We start from the raw sequence: 19,093 nt of genomic DNA on the forward strand, positions 1-19,093 counted from the left end.
AAGGCAATGCAGAGACAATCATGGGATTTCAAGTTTGTTTATCACATGACTCCAAACGCAATCAGGAGCCATCCTAAACACAATTGGGTGTCATTCCAGGGTCATTCCAGGGTTAGGTAAATTTGGGGGGAAAGAGGATTTACCTAACCCTGGAATGACCCTGGAATAACCCCCGACTGTGTTTAAGATGGTTCCTGATTGAAACCCCATGATTGCCCCTGCATTGCCTTCACATTGACCCTGGGATAGCTTCAAATTTTGCTCATGTGATAAGGGCCTAGGTATCTCCAAGAAAAGGCTAGACAGCATCCTACTGGGGATGCTCTCCACTGAACAGGAAGTTGGACTCAATGGCCTTGTGGGACCCAACTCTGTGATTCTATTATTCTTACACAGATAGAGAAACTGACAAAATGAACATGTCTCCCACAAAAGGAAAAGAACTTTTGCCAATACAGTTGTTTAGCTTTTAGAGATGAAGAAAAACAAATCAGCAGTCACTATAAGACACTAAGGTGAAGGTTAGTACCAAAGATCAGTGTTTGTCTACTTTTAAGAGGCAATGTCATCTTCATTGTTTTAGAAATCCAGATGATGATGAGAGACCATGGTGTTATTTCATCAAAAACAACTTAGTATCTTGGGAATATTGCAACATTGCATTATGTGGTGAGTAATACTTCTTACCTGTGGGATTCAGTTTGAACTAAAATGGGAACCTCCAACTCACCTTTCACTATAACTAGCAAAATCAAAAAGAGGATGGTGAAAATATAAAGTACTGTACTCTATAATTATAAACTGAATATCTACTACATATTTGGACTCTCAAAATATCAGGACTTATTTAATACAGTTTGTCTAAAAAAGAAGTACAGTCATCCCTTCTAATTTGCAGACATGGAGTCCACGGTCTCACTTTTTGCAACAGCAAGGCTGGAAGGGATTAAAATGGTGCGTGCGCTCATGTCACATGCGGGAGCACGCACCCATTATAATCAATGGGCTTTGATTATATGCCAGTTTCCATTTTCATGGGGGGGGGGGGGAGTCCAGAACAAATCCACTGCAAAAATGGAGGAACAACTGTATATAGAAATGTTTTGTTAATTCTTGTAAAACTACAGTATTTTTGTTAGATTTATGGTTATTCTGTATAGCTTTCAATACTTATAATATGTTGGAGCAGATATTTGTTTTATATATATTATAGAGTTCTTTATTCTTTCACCATCCATTTTTTGGTTATGCAGTTGGAACTACCCTATTGAAGTTAACATGAGTATGGGAGGAAATGAATTCAGCAAGTGTGAAGAAGGAGCAAGAGCTTTAAAAAATACTATTTGTTACTATGAGAGTATGAGGATGCATTTTCTGTGAAATCAAAGAGTTACAGAGCAAGCAACTGTTGATACAACAGCCTACTAGACCCAGCTCCACCATCCTGCTTTTACCTCAGTTTACCTCCAGAAACCTCACTAGACTATGCTCTGTCATTGGGAGCTTGTCTACATGATTAAACTACTCCTCAGTTTGTTTGAATAGAATGTGATCCATCCACACATGATTTGGAGGAATTCGGGCTTTTTGCAGGATGGGTGATTCCTCAAACAGTAGAAAAAGGAATTACCGTTTTTACCAGAGCATTTGTAAGTATCTGCAAGGATCCACATTATTGAATATGTGACTGTCCATCCACTTCCCATGGATTTGCATGGATTCACACTCTTTAAATATCTAAAACATGGCTGTGCATTTTTGACAGAGGGAGGGCAAATACAAAGAAATTTGCACAAGAAAATGAAGACAATTAAACATTGACACAAATGTGCAAAGATCTGCAGCAGTTTGAGTAATACACTTATGTATAAACTAGCCCTGGGCTAGAAAGATAACTCCTTAAAGGCCACTATTCTCTGTGGCAACTGCGGCAACTCTGATGCAAAGTTGTCTTCCAGGATATTCAGCCTGCCCAAGTTTTTCTTCTGAAGAAAGTTGCAAATGACTAAGAAACTGGAGTTTTATGAGGCTGAGAGAGAGTTTTGTGGCTCTAAGGGCCAGGTATCTATGGGAGAAACTTTGGAATAAACTGGATTCATTCTGATATAAATGTTTCAATTTGTATAATTTAATATGGCTCTGACTAACAAAGGTTCAGTAACGGAGGATGTAGAGATCACATGGCAATACAATAATTTCTTGTATGCCTTATCTATACTGTGTTTGTTTTGATTTTTAAGGTGTCTTGAGTCCTGGTTCTGTGCAAGGTTGAAATAATAGTAACAGTAATAACAACAACAACATGTGGGAAAGCAGTTCTAACAAGACAAGCTGGATTTGAGATGGCATTGGGTTTTGCACCTAAAGGCAATTCAGCTTTGTCCATGTGATTTCACACTATTATATTATCATAGCAGTAGGCATACCTAACATAATTGACACCCGGAGTCTGATAATTTTTTACACTCTCAAGCAACAATCCAGACAGGCCTTCCCCAGGCTGTTTGTGTCAAACTTGGGGTAGCACCATTGGGATGAGGCATGCTTGAAGAGCTGCAATTGGTGCATCACCCTCCACCAGGAGCACAGGCTGATATCCCCACCACCACCATCACTGCTGCTGCTACTACTCTCTCCATTGATTGTTAAAATTAATTTTGAACTGATACTTTTTGCCTAATGAAATCAGGAGAACCTCTCTACTGAACATGTGGGTTTACAGCTTTCTGTATTGTCACAATGAGACCTTATAAATTTCTGGTTTGTGCTAATCAAATTCTTCTTCTTTGCCCTTGGTACAGATTGCTGGGCTATTCTGCTCAGAAAAGAAGGGAATCTCTTTGGCCAAAGTTTAAAATGTTTCCACACAAATTCAGGACCCAAACCGTAGTCTGTGTATGCATCAGGTGGTAGCAGTGTGAACTGATATCTCAGTTCTCCTCCCTACTTATACCTTGTCTTTTTAAAACTTATCTGTTGTCTGTACCTAAGACAGATTGCTTCCACTGCCACACTCTTGGTACACCACTGTATTGTAAGGCCATCAGATGGAACAAAACATGAAAACTGGCCAAAAACTACAACTGTGTTATTGCTTCCTGTCCAACCTATGCCATCATAATTCACTTTTTTTAGTCATTGCAGAAGTCAAAATTCTGTACCAACTACACAATGACCCAAATTACCGCAAATTCCATTTTTTTCTCTGCTGCATCGCCTCCCGCCCCAAAACATAACTATTTCCTGGCGAGCAGAGACTATGGGTAGAAACAGAGAAGCATCCATCTATTTTCCTGTTACTGAACCCACAGTGATAGGCATCCTCTGGAATATCACAGGATATTTCAGAGGTCCCTGAGGATTTTGTCATTGCTGTGCATCCAGCTCTAGAAAAATAGCTGGTTGCTTCTCTGCTAACAAGGAAGTGGCTGGGGTTGGAGTGCATCAGAGAAAAGGTGGAGGGTTGGATAGGAGACAGTTACAAATTTCTGACACATCTCCCAATCCAGGATCTCAGCCATCTTCTGATCTCTGAAGATGCCACAATCAAATGAAAGCTCCTCATTTTGCAGTAATGTTCTGTGCAATTTAAAGTAAACAGAATAAACATTCAGTAGGGAAGGGAAAAATGGATGTGAGCATAAATGTGTCTCTTTCTCACCTAGAGAACCGGGGAAGACGGCCACCAGCACCACCAGCACCACCACCAGAAATACTTGAGGATTTCGCTGTCGTCAAGAATTCATGTGGAAAGAGACATAAGAAACGAAGTTTCCTAAGACCTAGGATTGTAGGTGGATCTTCTGCTTTGCCAGGATCTCATCCATGGGTGGCCGCCATATATATTGGAACAGATTTCTGTTCTGGAAGCCTTATTCGTTCTTGTTGGGTGGTAACATCTGCACATTGTTTTGCTAACAGGTAAAGCCATGTTTGATTTCATATAAAATCTACTTTATATGTCACAAAATTGTGGGTTTTGTCACTCAGGAAAGCTGGTATACTGAATGAACTTATGCAAAAGTATTTCTTGCCACTACTCTTTCAGGAATACTGTAAAAAGTGGGTTAGTTTAAAACATGCAGGGCAGACATTTAGTGGACTAATCAAAGAAAAATTGTATGCTCTGTTTTGTTTTGTTTTTCCTTTGCCAGGGCACCACATTTCCATACTGGCTGTAGAGCAGGAGTAGGCAAAGTGCACCCTCCCCAAGGTGCACTTTGCCTCTCCTGGAAATCTTCCAGGATGACAGTTCATCATTATAAATAGCTAGTTTCATTCCCTCAAAACTATTTCACATACCCCTACACTCATTTTTCCTAACTAGAAAAGGATTTCCAGCAGCTTCCAGAAGTTTTGTTTGTCTGTTAGCATCTTTGGCAGTACACAGGGCTTTCAGAGTATCCCAGGGACAGAAAATTGGCTTCTGGTTCCATCACAATGTCCCTAGAAGAAGAGGTTTCATTTCTTCCAAGAGTATGAGGAAAGCCAAGCTGGCTGGCAAAGGAGAGAATGTGTAATATGTCCCTCCTTTGCCAGGTTGCTCAACTTCTCTTATTGGTCACAGAGGAACTAAAGTCCTGCTCTGTCCATCTTTCAACATTTTGCTTACTCCTCTGGAGGGAATTATACACACATATACACTCATCTGTATGGAATTCCTGGCTGCCATTTAATACTAAGGGGAGTGTTAATGAGAGTATAAAACCATTTTGATTTCCTTTTTTCCTCAGCCCACTGAAATCAACAATTCGAGTAGTTTTGGGACAACATTTTTTAAATAAAACTACAGATGTCACTCAAGAATTTGGTGTAGAGAAGTATATCATGTTTCCTGACTACACAGTGTACAACCCAACTGAAAATGACATTGGTGAGCCCTTTTCTTATTTCTAATTTGATTTTGGATTTATTGGGTGTAGAATATATTACATCTTGTCAAGTATGTCAAATCCCCTTATAGAGAGAGCTGGGTTCATTTTACAAAGTTTTTGTTGATTTTTTTTTTTTTAGGCAGGATATTTCACTTCCACATATACAATAGGAAATAAGTGGCAGGGGATAGATTATTTATGCACAATGCAAGTCTGGCACACAGAGCCAGCATAAGTCAGCAAAACATCTTGCTGTCTGCACCATGGCTGAGGGTTCTGTCAAGCACCATGTGCCAATGGTAGAGCCATGATTACCATGATGTAGCTGTCATTGCTCTGGAGTTTTTGTTCTGTGACCAATAATAATTTAATAATTTGTTTTATTTATATACTGCTATTCCAAAGATCATAGCGGTGAACAGCAAGTCAGCTAATTAGCAAGTAAGCTAATTTGCCCCCAACAGTCTGGGTACTCATTTTAGCTCCCTCCTCGGAAGGATGCAAGCCTGAGTCGAGCTTGGGCCCTTTTGCTGGTCTTGAACTTGCAACCTTGTGGTTTTGAGTGAATGGCTGCAGTACAGGCATTTAACCACTGCGCCACCAGGCCAATGTTCTACTCATAATTGGCAAATGGTTCCAATTATCCAAAAACACTTAAATATGATACCCATATTTAATAAGTCCTAATCAGGACCTAACTGGGAAAGAGTCTGCTCCACCCATGTATAGCTGCCACAATGTCATGTGATGAAGTCATATCAAAGAGGCTTTCCGTGTTGCTGGATATCAAGTACAGTGGGCCCTCCACATTTGCTAGGGTTGGGGGTGTAGGATACCCATCAATGTGGAAAACCTGCAAATAAAAAAATTACATTTTTTTTTAATCTAAGAGAATACCTCTCTAGGAATTGGGAGTGAAAGGTCTGGAAACTGTGTGCTGTGAGGAACGGCTTAGGGAGCTAGGTATATATTTGACAGATGTCACATTGAGGATGGCAAAACCTTGTTTTCTGATGCTTCAGAGAATAGGGTCCAAAACACACTGCGGAAATAATCCAGTCTGAAACTGCTTTAATTGCCCTGAGTCAGTGCTAGGGAATTCTGGGAATTATAGTTTATTGTGGCAGCAGGGCTCTCTGACAAAGAAGGCTAAATGTCTCAGAAAACTACAGTTCCTAGAATTCTATAGCACTGGGACAGGTCAGTTAAAGTGCATTTTTGACGTAGGACACAGATAAACGGATTCAACCTACGGGGAAAGAGATTCCGCCTAAACATTACCTTTCTCAACCAGGTGACATCCCTCTTCTGGGATGTCACCCAGTGCAGTCCTCACACCCCCACCACACTCCCTAGTGACACCACTGTCCCAGATTTATTTTCAGAGGTGGAACACACCAGAAGAAGAGAAATCGAGGAGGAAGGAAAAAGTAAGCCTTAGCAGACTTTTGAAACAAAGGGTGGAAAGAGATTGCTGGATCCAAATTCATTCATGATGGGTCATAACAAAGAAAAGAAATTCTGAAGTGCTGAGGCTTAAATAGAACACTCTGGGAAGTTCCTTCTCTCTTTATAAAGTTTTGTATCTTGCTACCTGCATAATCCAACACAGTTGTCCAGCATGCAATCAAAATATAAAGAATGAAAATGCTGCAAGTCCAGAAAAGTTACAACCATTCCTGTATCTATGCATGACTGATGATGGATGGTGCTCTAGAGCTCTCTGTTCTGGACACTGATTGGCCATGTGGACACAGGACATGCAGGAATAATTCAAGGTGGTACTACATATCATCTACTGCAGTGATTAAAAAAGCACATTAGCATACAGTGTGGGAGTGTATGTCACCAACAGGATTTTAACATAGGGCTCCCACACCTTAAGCTTCTTCCCAGCAGCTTTTCAGGCTACAACTTCCAGAAGTAAATGGATTTTGGAACCAATGTATCAGGAAGGTAATGCTGAATAAACCCATAAGCACACAAAACGTCAGTCACCATTTCTGAAGCTCCTCAGTAACATCATTTAGCTCAACGGTGGGCAATGCTGCACTCTCCTTTCAGCCTTTTCAAATACCTTAGTTTTCATCAGAGTTCCTCTCAAAATGGTGTTTGAAAATGACATTGATTCACTTCCAGTTGCCATTTGGAGAAGTATGAAAATGTAGGTATATGGGGGTGTTGGGTGATTGGAGGGATGTTTTTGCTCATGTTTGTACATTTTGTGGGATTTCTGCACGGCAGAATTGCTCCCAAATCATGCTGACAGTGAGGTTTTTTTTAAAATGAGTGTTTCAGACCTGATGGGAGGCCTCAAGAGCCACAAAAGAGGGGTCTAGGGGCTCCTGCTGGATCTCCTCCAAGATGGCATATGATCTATAGGCTGCACTTTCCCAAGTTCTGAAGAGATGAACTTCTCTCTCTCTCTCTCTCTCTCTCTTTTCAGTTTTAATTAAACTCAAGAAGTCCAAACAGCGTTGTGCAGTGAAGTCCCAGTTTGTTCAACCAATCTGCCTCCCAGAAAAAGGAATGTCATTCCCAGATAATTACAAATGCCAAATTGCTGGATGGGGACACTTGCATGAAAGTAAGTTAGATGATAACTTTTGTTATGTGTAGCAGTGAAACTAATAAGTGACATAGGCCTGGTACAAATGAGCCCAAAAGGGCGGGCTAGGGCCGCCTTTCATTGCTGTGGAGCAGCACCACAGCAAACAAATTGTGCAGCAGTGCTGCACAGTAAAAAAGGAACGCTAAAATGTGGCTCCTTTTTGCGCCGCCGCAAGCAGCCTATGGCTGCGCAAACACATCGCTTCTGCACTGCTCCATTTGGATGCAGTGCAGCAGCGATGTCATCACTACACGCACCATCACGTGCTAGGGTTGCGGGGCATGTGGGCACTCCGCCCCTAGGCAACCCTAGCACATGACGAGGGCATTGTTTAGGACCCATTTGTACCAGGCCTAAGCCTAACTGCACATTAGAACAATCATAATGAACTATATACAATACATTAAGTCTTTACATCATTGATTTACCAGTATAATAAGTTCCATGTCCAATGGGACTCCTACTATGGTAGAGGCAATATGTACACCATCCCTTAGTTATCCAATTTTCTCTCCAGTTTGGATCTGCTTTGCTGAAGATGGGGCTGTTGTCAATGTTATATTTGTGTTGTTTGTTTGGTTTATATTCCTACTTCCTTCCAGTATGGGACCCAAGGCAGCCCGTAATATAAGATTAAAACCAAATACAGCAATAATATAAAAGTTAGTCAATAAGAATTCCAATTCTGTGCCTGATAGGTTTTGCTCCAACTTTTCTAAGTTGACCATAAGTGACATTCATTTTTAAATGCAAGATAATTTTCCCACAAATATCTTGTGATATTTGTCACAATATCTTGTGATAGGAAGACATTTATTTTGTTCATATTTTAATATGAGATGGTTCAATATGTGAGTTGAGTCAAAACCTTTGGTTTTCACACTTCTACAAACTTTATGATGCAGTTCTCTGATTAAAAAAAACATCTTCATGTTGACTTGCTGATAAGGATGATTGAAAGCCAGAAAAAACAGCTGTATGATTATTACTATTATTATTTTTTTAAAAAGGGGTATCAGAATTTTACAACAGACTATAACAGAAATTAAGTGAACACAGTGAAGTGTATAATGATTTGCTCCATTCAGTCCTACTTCTGGGATACAGTGTTTTGTTTGAGGTACTGCCCCCAAAATAAGAGTAACTAGTTAATTGGAATGTATGTAAAAGAAATAAAAATAGGTGTAGAAAGGAAAGTCCTGCAAAGAACTAACAAAACAAAAATTCCTTCTCCTTTCACATTTGTCCGTCTGTCTGTGAATAGTGCAAGATGCAGTGCTTCACTGATTTTTCCTTGCACAAATTCCATTGCATGTTCATATTCTGACTCCAAAAGAGGCTTATTCAGATTGTCTGCTGGGCAAATGGTATGATGGTCTTAATAATTTCATAGCTTCCTGACAGTATGTATTTTCATTTACTGAAAATGGCGTTCCAAAATAATATACAGTCGGCCCTCTATATATCCATGAATTCCAGCATCCATGGCTTGAAAATAATCAAAAATATATATAAATTCCAAAAAGCAAACCTTAACTTTGCCATTTTATATGAAGGGCAACATTTTACTATGCCATTGTATTTAATGTCACTTTAACATCCATGAATTTTGGTGTCCATGAGAGGATCCTGGAACCAAACCCCAGCAAACACCAAGGGCCCACTCTGTTGCTCCCGCAAGAGCTTGATCATTTTTTCCTGGTCTTCAGACATCATCTTGTCTCCTAATGAAATTACTGAGGGTTTTTAATACAGTTGTTTTCAATATTTATTTACCTGAAGATGCTTTGGTTGGGACAATACTTTGTGATGCTGCTGATGTTACAGATGGATCAGGAAGAGGACTTTTTGAATGAGAAGGATGAATGCTATGTGCACTTTCATCATTAGGTTCCTCTTCATATAGATCCATGAAGTATTTTTAATATCTACAGGACATACGTTACATACAAGAATGTGTTCTCTCATCCTCATCACATTTGGAAATGTATATTTCATCTGACAGTACAGTTGGCCCTTCTTATACACGGATTTTTTATACACGGATTCAAGCATCCACAGTTTGAAAATGTTCAAAAAAGTATAAATTTCAAATATGAAAACTTGATTTTCCATTTTTTATAAGGGACATCATTTTGCTATGTCATTATATTTAATGGGACTTTAGCATCCACAGATTTTGTTATCCACGGGGGATCTTGGAACCAAACCCCAGCATATAATAAGGGTCCACTGTATTTGCTAGTTACATTTTTCTTCTTCTCAGAAGAACTTGTAATGTGAAAATGCCTCCATATGCTGGATGTTGGTCTCACCACTTTTCTGAGGGGAATAGAAAAGAAAAATAATTTAGTGGCTAGCTTGCAAGGAAATACTAAATTATGGTTGGGGGTGGGGGAAGTAAAGAACCAGATTAATAGTAATTAAACCATTATTTACATAAAGATTATAAAGATAAACTAATGTAGCTAAAATCTGGTTCAGTTTTCTGAAATGAGATAAATTTAAACGCTTACCTTTTAAAATTATTCATGTCCTTTTTGTTGCCATACTTCTTTCCTGTGCTTTGGAAAGCATTGCATTGGAGAATTTAGTTTGTAACCTAGGACTTGCTTGCCCTCACTTAGTGCACTGAAATTAAAATAATCTGATACTGCACATAGTTTTTAGAAATGATTTGGAGAATATCTGAACACCTCATCTTAAAGATTTTATTCATCATGCTAAAATAAAACTTTACATAATCAATTTTCTTCCTTTTTTCAATTAAAAAAATGAAAAAACAAAAACAAAAAAGGGGGGGAAAGGGGGGGAATTCTGGATTTTTCTAGATTTTTTTCCCAGACCTTCATATCTCTATGATTCTATGATTCTAGATAGAAGCTGCTCCCTCACATTAGCAGAGGTTCCATTCCAGGAAGCAGCAACATGCAACTCTATACAGAGCCAGAGAAGGTTGTAGTGCCCACTCAATAACCTGACTCCACCATTGTTTGAGAGCCAGGCAGGAAGGAACTCTGCCAGCCACAATAAGGAGTGTGGAAAACTGGACATGGTTCCATATAGAGCCACAAGATCAGAAAGCATCTCTTCCTGGTTGCAACAGTGTTAGTGACAGCACAGCAGTCCTTCATGACTGGTTCCACCTCTGTTTTGACACTGGTAGGGAGGAAAACCAAAACTGGCTAGCACACTGAGTGCAATTCCACAGAAGGAGGATGCTGTCTGACCTGGAGGAGACCCATTTGGAGGAAGAGAGCCAGGATGATTTGCCCCAGCTGGGCACCACAGGCCTGTATTTGAAGAGGAACTCTTTGACAGCTGTCACCTCTGAAAACATGGAAGGCTGAGGCAAATAGCAGCTTTCCTAAGCAGCAAGCACCTTTCCAGTACTGTACAGTGAAAGTAGGAAATTGGCAGCTTTTGGTTTGAGATGCCTACTTCAACTTTCCAGTAGATATGCAGCACTGACTTTAAAAATCACAGTAGTTGTTTAATTATCAAATAATTTCTAGTAAAAATCTAGGTGGAAACACTATTTAGTGAGAGTGCAGTTTCTTTCCTCTGATCTTTTCAAAAGGAATTTAAGATTACCAGGCAGTGGTATTAAGATTAGGATATGCTGACCTGGGGAAGCATTTTGGTTGATGATCATGTACCCCATTTCTGGATCACTTTCTCTGGGATGGCCCTATGAAAGATCAAAAGTCAATAGGAACTGTGTACTGTTAAATGTTTAAGCACATAACTAAACATTAAAGCCCTGTTTCTTAAAAGCATCTAAAATGTTCCTTCAGTATGATAGTTAGTACAGTATGTTATAACTGTAGTAACTATTACAACTACATTGAATTGTTTATTATATGCTTTATTTTAACAGATTCATCCACCTATTCTCATGTTATTCAAGAAGCCTCAGTCCCACTAATTCCTGATTACAAATGTCAAAACTATGATGTTTATGGAGCTGAAATTACTGAAAATATGTTTTGTGCTGGTTTTCTTGATGGCAAATCAGATGCCTGTCAGGTAATATTACATACTAAATTTCTGCTTTTTGATGTGAGCGTGATTGACAGTAGAATGAGTAAGTTTTCAATCAAACATTATAGCAAAATGTTTTAATTCACTAATTTGATAATGATTAATTTGAGACTCAAAGGCAGTTAACCACAAACAATTTGATTTCATTTGCCTATTCTCAAATCTTCTCAATCTTCTCAAATGCTAGTTATGTTATATATTAGACCTGAAGCAAAACCCAGTTTTTGAATCATCAACCCTCTGTCTCCACGGCTTCTTTATCCACAGATTCAACCATCCATGGTATGAAAATATTTTTTAAAAATATAAATTCCAAAAAACAAACCTTAATTTTGCCCATCATATAAGGGACACCATTTTACCTAACCATTATATATAATGGGACTTGAGCATTCATAGATTTTGGTATCCGTGGGGAATCCTGAAACCAAACCCCAGTGGATACCACCGTATTTGGAGATGTCTGAATTTTCTTTTTAATTGTTACTATTTTCTGTTTTGAGGAATGCATAACAATTTGCTTGTATGTAGCATAGGCTGTCAATTATGTAGCATGTAGCATAGAAATGTCAATTATTAAATGAGTTATAAATTATGCAAGCCTAACATTAGATATAAAAAGTAGGCATATTGTACAAGTCTCCTGGATAGTGGCTAGAAATAAGAAGCCAGGGTGAGAGGAACTCCAAGTGTGTTTGTTGCTTTAAGAATCTGATACTGCTTTACTGCATCAGTTGTCTGTTGGTTTGAGCACTTGCCTGCCTACCCACAACCAACAGGGGTACTGAAACAGCTCTGTTGTATTGAAAGGTTATGTGATGGTTCAGTGGTTAAGGCTGACTCTGACGATTGCAAGGTTGGCAGGTCGAGGCCCAAGTGCCATGTGACAGGGTGGACTCCCATCACCACTCACAGCTTCTGCCAACCTAATAGTTCAAAAGCATGTAAAAGTGCAAGTAGATAAATGGTACCATTTTGGTAAGAAGGTAACAGTGTTCTGTGTAGTCATGTTGGCAGCATGATCAGTGAATTGTCTTTAACAATGCTGGCTCTTTCAGCTTAGTAAAGGAAATGAGCACTACCCCCTACAGCCGTACATGACAGCCTTTTCAAAGGGGAAACATTTACCTTTTTATTGTATTGAAAGCCTTTATGTCTTCAATAGTCTCTTATTTCAGGCAAAAGGCTGTATCTGGTCATAGCCTTTTATCAAGCCACTAACACCCAGGGGAATATTGGCAGTGAAACATCTAATTGCAAGGTTCCTTCAGTATGATATTGTACTATGATAGTACAATATATTATAACTGGCAGTGAAACATCTAATTATTTTACAGACATACTTCAGAAATATTGAAGTGCTGTCTGGTGTCTGTGTCACAAAGATAAGGTCTGGGAACCATGCCCTGTGAGGAGAAACTTAGGGAGCTGTGTATGTTTAACCTGGAGAAGAGAAGATTAAGAGCCCTGTTTAAATATTTGAAAGGTTGTCATATTGAGGCTGGAGCAAGCATGTTTTCTGCTGCTCCAGAGAATAGGGCCCAAAACAAAGGATTCAAACTACAGAAAAAGAGATTCCACCTCAACATCAGGAAGAAGTTCCTGACAGTAAGAGCTGTTTGATAGTGGAACACACATCCTTGGAAAGTGGTAGAATCTCCTTCTTTGGAGGTTCTTTAACAGAGGCTGGATAGCCATCTGTCAGTGATAATTTGATTGTGTTTTCCTGTATGGCACGGGGATGAACCCCTGAGGTCTCTTCCAACTCTATGTTTCTATGAGTCTTTATACACTGCGAAGCTTATATGTCATTTTCCGAAGGGATGTGTGGGTTCATAGTCAAACCTGGTGGTGCATTCAGAACAGTGGCAGGTGGTGCATAATGCAACTGGAAGCAGAAGACAGGACATCTAATAATAGGCAGAACCTCATTGGAACAACAAGTAGAGGGAACTGTGGTAAATAGAAATTAAAGAACCATAGTGGATATAGTAGATCTAATCCAACAACTGTATATACATGCAAATATTACATCATGAATTTGTAATTGCCTAACCAAGGGAAACCAAACTATTTTTGTTCCATCCATTCAAACAGATTGCCAAAAATTGGATGGCCTCTAATGGGAACACAAATGATCTGAAGTCTCTTTATACATAGCTTACAGATTTTTTAAACTTTATTAAAATGTTGTATAAGTTACAGTTGACAAAAAGACAAATGAAAAAAGAACAGCACATTACATGGTCAATTCTTAAAAGCCTCTCATAATAGAATAACACTTAGAAGGAGGGACCAAAAGGAGGGAGCCATACTAGCCTCCCTAATTATTAAGTCTTGGGGGGGCACCAAAAACCCACAAAAAGCACACACACTCTCCCCCAAGTAATAAACATAGGTCCAAAACACACTGCAGAAATAATCCAGTTTGAGACTGGTTTAACTGCCCTGGCTCAGTGCTAAGGAATCCTGGGAATTGTAGTTTATTGGGGCAGCAGAGCTCTCTGACAGAGAAATCTAAATGTCTCACAATTCCCAGAATTCCCTAGCATTGACCCAGGACAGTTAGAGCGATCTCAAACTAGACTATTTCTGAAGTGTGTTCTGGATCATAGAAGCAGAATCTGATTCAGCATAAGTTGTTGTTATTGTTTATATCGTGCTTTTTCCCAAGTTCAGGACTTAAGGTGGCTTGTAAATGTTAAAACAGATACAACTTCAAAATTCATATCATCCAAAAATTAAAAATAAAATAAAATTAATAGCAGAAATAAAAATAGTTAAAAGCATGGCCATAAAAGGAAAACAATGAGCGACTTTGATCCCATAGAAACAAAATACCCAAGTTAACTGACCTGGATATTCATTGTCCCCAACTTTATTTATGTATTTCTAGTGATTTATGGGAGGTGTACAAATTTGTTGCGCTTACAATGAGCTCAGAGATTGTCATTTAAAAAACCCATTGTGAAAGTCTCCCTTATTGACAAGACACCTTTGAGCTTATTTAACATCATAGTGCTCTCTCATAGCCGTGACCTTTGTCCAGAGTGGGCTAATCCATAACAGAAGTCAATGCATTCTCCTTGCATCCACCCCAACTACCTCCTAGCTATGCAAGCTTATCCACTTCCAGGAAACAAAGGTTGTCTTGGTCCACATCACTCTTCACAACATGGACTTTCAGACAGTATTCTTTACATCTGAAGGCTTAGATTTAAAGCTCTTTCTGGTGTCCCTTCTCACCCATTTATGATTAACATCTTCAGGTGGAGCAACAAAGAGGGAATGTCTACCCTGTGGAAGATGGCTGAGTTCCCACCCTACACAATCCCTCCTACTCAGGACATATGTAACCAATCAATATTTTAAAATTTGATTTAAAATATGGAGTAAAATAATTTTGCTGTTAAATTTCACTTTATTTCTTTATCTTTAAAACAGGGAGATTCTGGAGGACCACTTGCCTGTATAAAGGATGGAATTTCTTACCTGTATGGTATTATCAGTTGGGGTGATGGCTGTAGCAAGGCTGGAAAGCCTGGGGTTTATACGAAAGTCACCAGATATGTGGACTGGATAAATGAGAAGATAAACCCTACTCCAAAACAGACTGTGTAGTTCCTTACAGTAATTATCTCTGCCTTTCTGTTAATTTCACAATAGATTTATTTACATAAACAACTATTCATCCTTATGCTGTGAAATCAGAGCTGAGGGGAGGGGGACATCTTCTCTTCCTGAAGTGCTGAATCCAAGATATTCTAACCACACAATTACATTTAGCTCATTTCCACACTGGCACTTCTGACATGTATGCAAAGGAATCTTGTAGCACCCTTGAGACTAACAGAGAGAAAGATGTTGGTAGCACAAGTTTTGTAGACTAAGGGGTTAAACAGACTACCTGATAGAGCGATTTGCTGCTGCCCCTTTGTTCACCAGATCTGGGCTTCAGCAACCACAAGCTGTAGCCCTGGTCCGGCGTGTTTTCAACCCCAAAAGAAGCAGCAAAATGCCACTCCTTTTGGGGGTGGAAAAAAGCCACCCTTGCTGCTGTTGTTTCTTCAGTGCAGTGTGTCTAAACACTGCACTGAAGAAACGTCATGAAATCACCCACTGTCTGGGCGGGTGGGCAGCAGGATGCCACTTTTGGGGTGGAGTCAGGGTAGGTGCCATGCGGTCATCATTCCCCCTCTCCACCCCAAACCAGCTCATTGTACCAGTCTGTACAACCCCTTAGTCTACTTCATGCTTTGTTCTATGCATCTGATGAAGTAGATTTAGTTTGTGAAAGCTTGTGCTACCAATGTCTTTCTCTCAGTCTTCAAGGTGACACAAGGTCCATTTGCATACAGATCCAGACTAACACAGCTATGTCTTTAAACATGGTTTGTTCATCTTACAATGACCTCTGCGTACTCATCAGATGCACTAGGTATAGAGAAATATATTTGCCTGTAGTTTAAAAGAAAATGCTCTTAACAAAGATACATATACTTAACATAATGCATTATGGTAACAATGGAACATTATGGAACAGTAACATTGCCGTTGGGCACTCAATGATTTTTTTATACTGTACTTTTTATCCAAAGTATACTCAGCTAACTTACAAACTAGACATTGGCTATGTCAGCATGAGCCAGGATACTCCAGGGGCAGACAGCCACGTAGGAACAGAGGGCTCCAGATATTCCTGGAAGGTCTGGAGTAAAAGGTATATTTTAAAAAACAGTTTTCTGGTGCAGAATATACCAGATGCCATTCAGACTGCTTGTACCAGAACCAAGATTTGTGCTATACATAATCCAACTAGGATAATGTCAAAATTGTGAGGGGCAGGGAGCTTTGGGTCTGTGCAGACAAGGCATTTGACAAATTGTATATGCATATATAATTAACTGCACTGAGAATCAGAGATTGTTGTCACAGCTAATCTAAAATAGAGAACAATGAAGAAGTATAATACACAAACAAGATACATTTTGAACAAGTTTTATTTGGGGGGGGGTCTTCAGGGGCTGTGTAAGCATGCAGTACATAAATTCCGACCAATTGTACCTGACCAGACATTTATTTTATTATTATTGTAAGTGGAGCTGTGCTGGATTAGATCAAAGACTCACTTTGTCCAGTGTAGGGGTGTAGTGATGAGGACGAATAAGAATTTTGCCCCCATGAAATTCTTACATTTTTAAAAATTAAATTTTCACAACAAGATGTGAATAATTTTCAGTGCCTCAGTGTGCAAGAGAGAGAAATTCCAGTCCATGCCTATAGTACTGAACAAACAAGAGACAAAAGACAGCACTTGGAACTTACAAAATGATTTTCTGTGAGAATGAAGCGTAATTTATCTGTGGATATGATGCATCATCATGAGATGTTTGGACTAGATGTCATTTGAAATCCTTTTCAGCTGTGTGTATCTATGATCTACAAACATGTGGGATGGGGGGGAGCGCACATGCATATATGTACATATGTATGCACATTTGTGAAGCAGATACTGAGTGCTCTGCTTGTTATGAAACCCTGGTGGCGCAGTGGTTATATGCCGGTACTGCAGCCGCAATGTTGTGAGTTCGATCCCAGAAGGGTCGATTCAGCCCTCCATCCTTTCATAGATCGGTAAAATGAGTACCCAGCTTGTTGGGGACAATTGGCTCACACATTATAAACTGCTTAGAGAGTGTTTAGCACTATAAAGTGGTATAGAAATATAGGGGGGATACAGACAGCCCAAAAGAGGTGGTTTAGACCTGCCCCTTTTAGGCTGGATTGGGGCCAGGGCAAACAGATGCCCAGCCCCAATCCAGCCAGATTCCACTCCAAAAAGGAGCTGATAAGATCCACTCCTTTTGGGGGTTAAAAAAAGCCACCCTTTCTCCCAAAGAGATCCATAAACTGGAACATGTTAGTTAAAGTGGAATCACAGTACTATAATTGGAAAGCCAGCATGGTGTAGTATTCTGAACATTGGACTACAACACTGGAGACCAGGATTCAAATCCACACTCAGTCATGGAAATTCACTGGGTGAACTTGGGCAAGTCACACTCTCTCAACCTCAGAGGCAGGTAAAGGCAAGCTCCCTCTGAACAAGTCTTGCCAGGAAAACCCTATTATTATAGGGTTGCCTTAGGGTTGCCATGTCAGAGATTACACAAAAGCACAGAACAACAACAAAGTACTATACTTGTGTAATGTGAAAAGCCCTCAGTAAATTTGTCCATTTTACAAGTCTACTCAGGAGAATGTACCACTAAGTTCAATGGACTTTACTGCTGGATGGATGGCTTCTGGAAAGACCAAGTTAGTCTGAATGGGGACATTTTCCAACACATATTCAAACTTCACACAATATAGCAGGAGGTCCCAAACTCACACTATAAAATGCATAGTTCAAAGCCTGAATTCCATTACTGGCATCATCTATGCACCATGAGGAATTGTCACTCTTTGCTCAGATGCTCTGAAAGGTACCAAATACTACAGGAAAGAGATCTAAAAACCTTCAGAGAAAAGAGTTGCCTCAGACCCTGGAAACTAACTCTGAAGACTATTGCTGGCTTAGAATTCCATATGATGATTTTTAAAAAATATTATCAGGAGTTTTAATGAACTGAATTTAGTCAGATGCAACAGCAGAATGCCAGCTTCTTTCCCTGTTTGCCTGCCTTGCCTCTGTTATGCAAATGTTCTATTTATGTACAGCTTTCAATGTTGGTTTAAAATAATGTTTAGGAAGATATGCAGTGTTGCTTCCCCAAAATCTTATTTCTGCCTGGAAGCCTCCAGACAAAATGCCTGAAAAAAAGCTTGGCTGGCGGAGTAGGCCTGCCCCGTGTCCAGGCCAATAACTGTAGTGTAATACTGTACTACGAAGATTAATTCCCAGGGGAACACGCTTGGATGAATCAGCTTGCCTAGAAATACCAAGGGATAAAGCATTTCAAGGGAATACATCACTAAGGTAAAAGGTTAAAGGCCAGGAGTTTAATTCCTATAGGCCTGTGGAGTATTCCAAGACAGGATTCCAACTGACAAGATAATGGCATCTTCTGTCCCGGTGACAGATCTAAACAAGAATGAAAAGGATGTGGTAGATTCTATCTTATGGTGAGCTGGTGCATGAGCTGTCTGGAGTTGATTGAGTTACATCTGTAAGTCACTGACTGCAGCCATCAACTGGGTGATTTCTGCCTTTTAAGCCTGGTTTGACTGATGTAGGGCTTCCATGCTTATCAGTTGTAACTAAGGTTCTGATAATATTCTGTCCCAAACCTGGACAACCAGCCAAAGGCTGATTGCTACAAGGACTGGAGCGCAGCTTTGGCGCAGCTTCCGGCCTATTAAGATGCATGTGTCATTTCATTCACAAGCTTCAAGTCTGGCAAGAAAGTTTAGCAATCTGCAAGTCAGGTAAATGGTATCTGAGTCAACAAACGCAGTCTAGGTCAGGCACAGAGTTCAAGAACACAGTGGGAAGCCAGCTAGGTCAGATAATCTCCAATATCTCCTGGAGGGTAGGACTAGGATTTATAGATCAGCCGCTCAG

The 19,093-nt window shown here is 39.7% G+C and overlaps 1 protein-coding gene across 2 annotated transcripts in view; it reads left to right on the forward strand.

The window, feature by feature from the left end:
• HGFAC (HGF activator) overlaps nt 1-15,213 on the forward strand; it is a 35,883-nt gene extending 20,670 nt beyond the window's left edge. For both annotated transcript variants that reach the window (XM_042467664.1, XM_042467663.1), the window contains 6 exons: nt 584-669; nt 3,666-3,921; nt 4,734-4,873; nt 7,321-7,461; nt 11,366-11,514; nt 14,974-15,213. In XM_042467664.1, the coding sequence (XP_042323598.1) occupies nt 584-669; nt 3,666-3,921; nt 4,734-4,873; nt 7,321-7,461; nt 11,366-11,514; nt 14,974-15,150 (949 nt within the window). In that variant the 3' untranslated portion in view covers nt 15,151-15,213. The remainder of the gene's footprint in view (nt 1-583; nt 670-3,665; nt 3,922-4,733; nt 4,874-7,320; nt 7,462-11,365; nt 11,515-14,973) is intronic.
• Nucleotides 15,214-19,093: the final 3,880 nt, after the last annotated feature.

This window comes from Sceloporus undulatus, chromosome 5 (assembly GCF_019175285.1).
Source record: "Sceloporus undulatus isolate JIND9_A2432 ecotype Alabama chromosome 5, SceUnd_v1.1, whole genome shotgun sequence".
Taxonomy (NCBI): Eukaryota; Metazoa; Chordata; class Lepidosauria; order Squamata; family Phrynosomatidae; genus Sceloporus; species Sceloporus undulatus.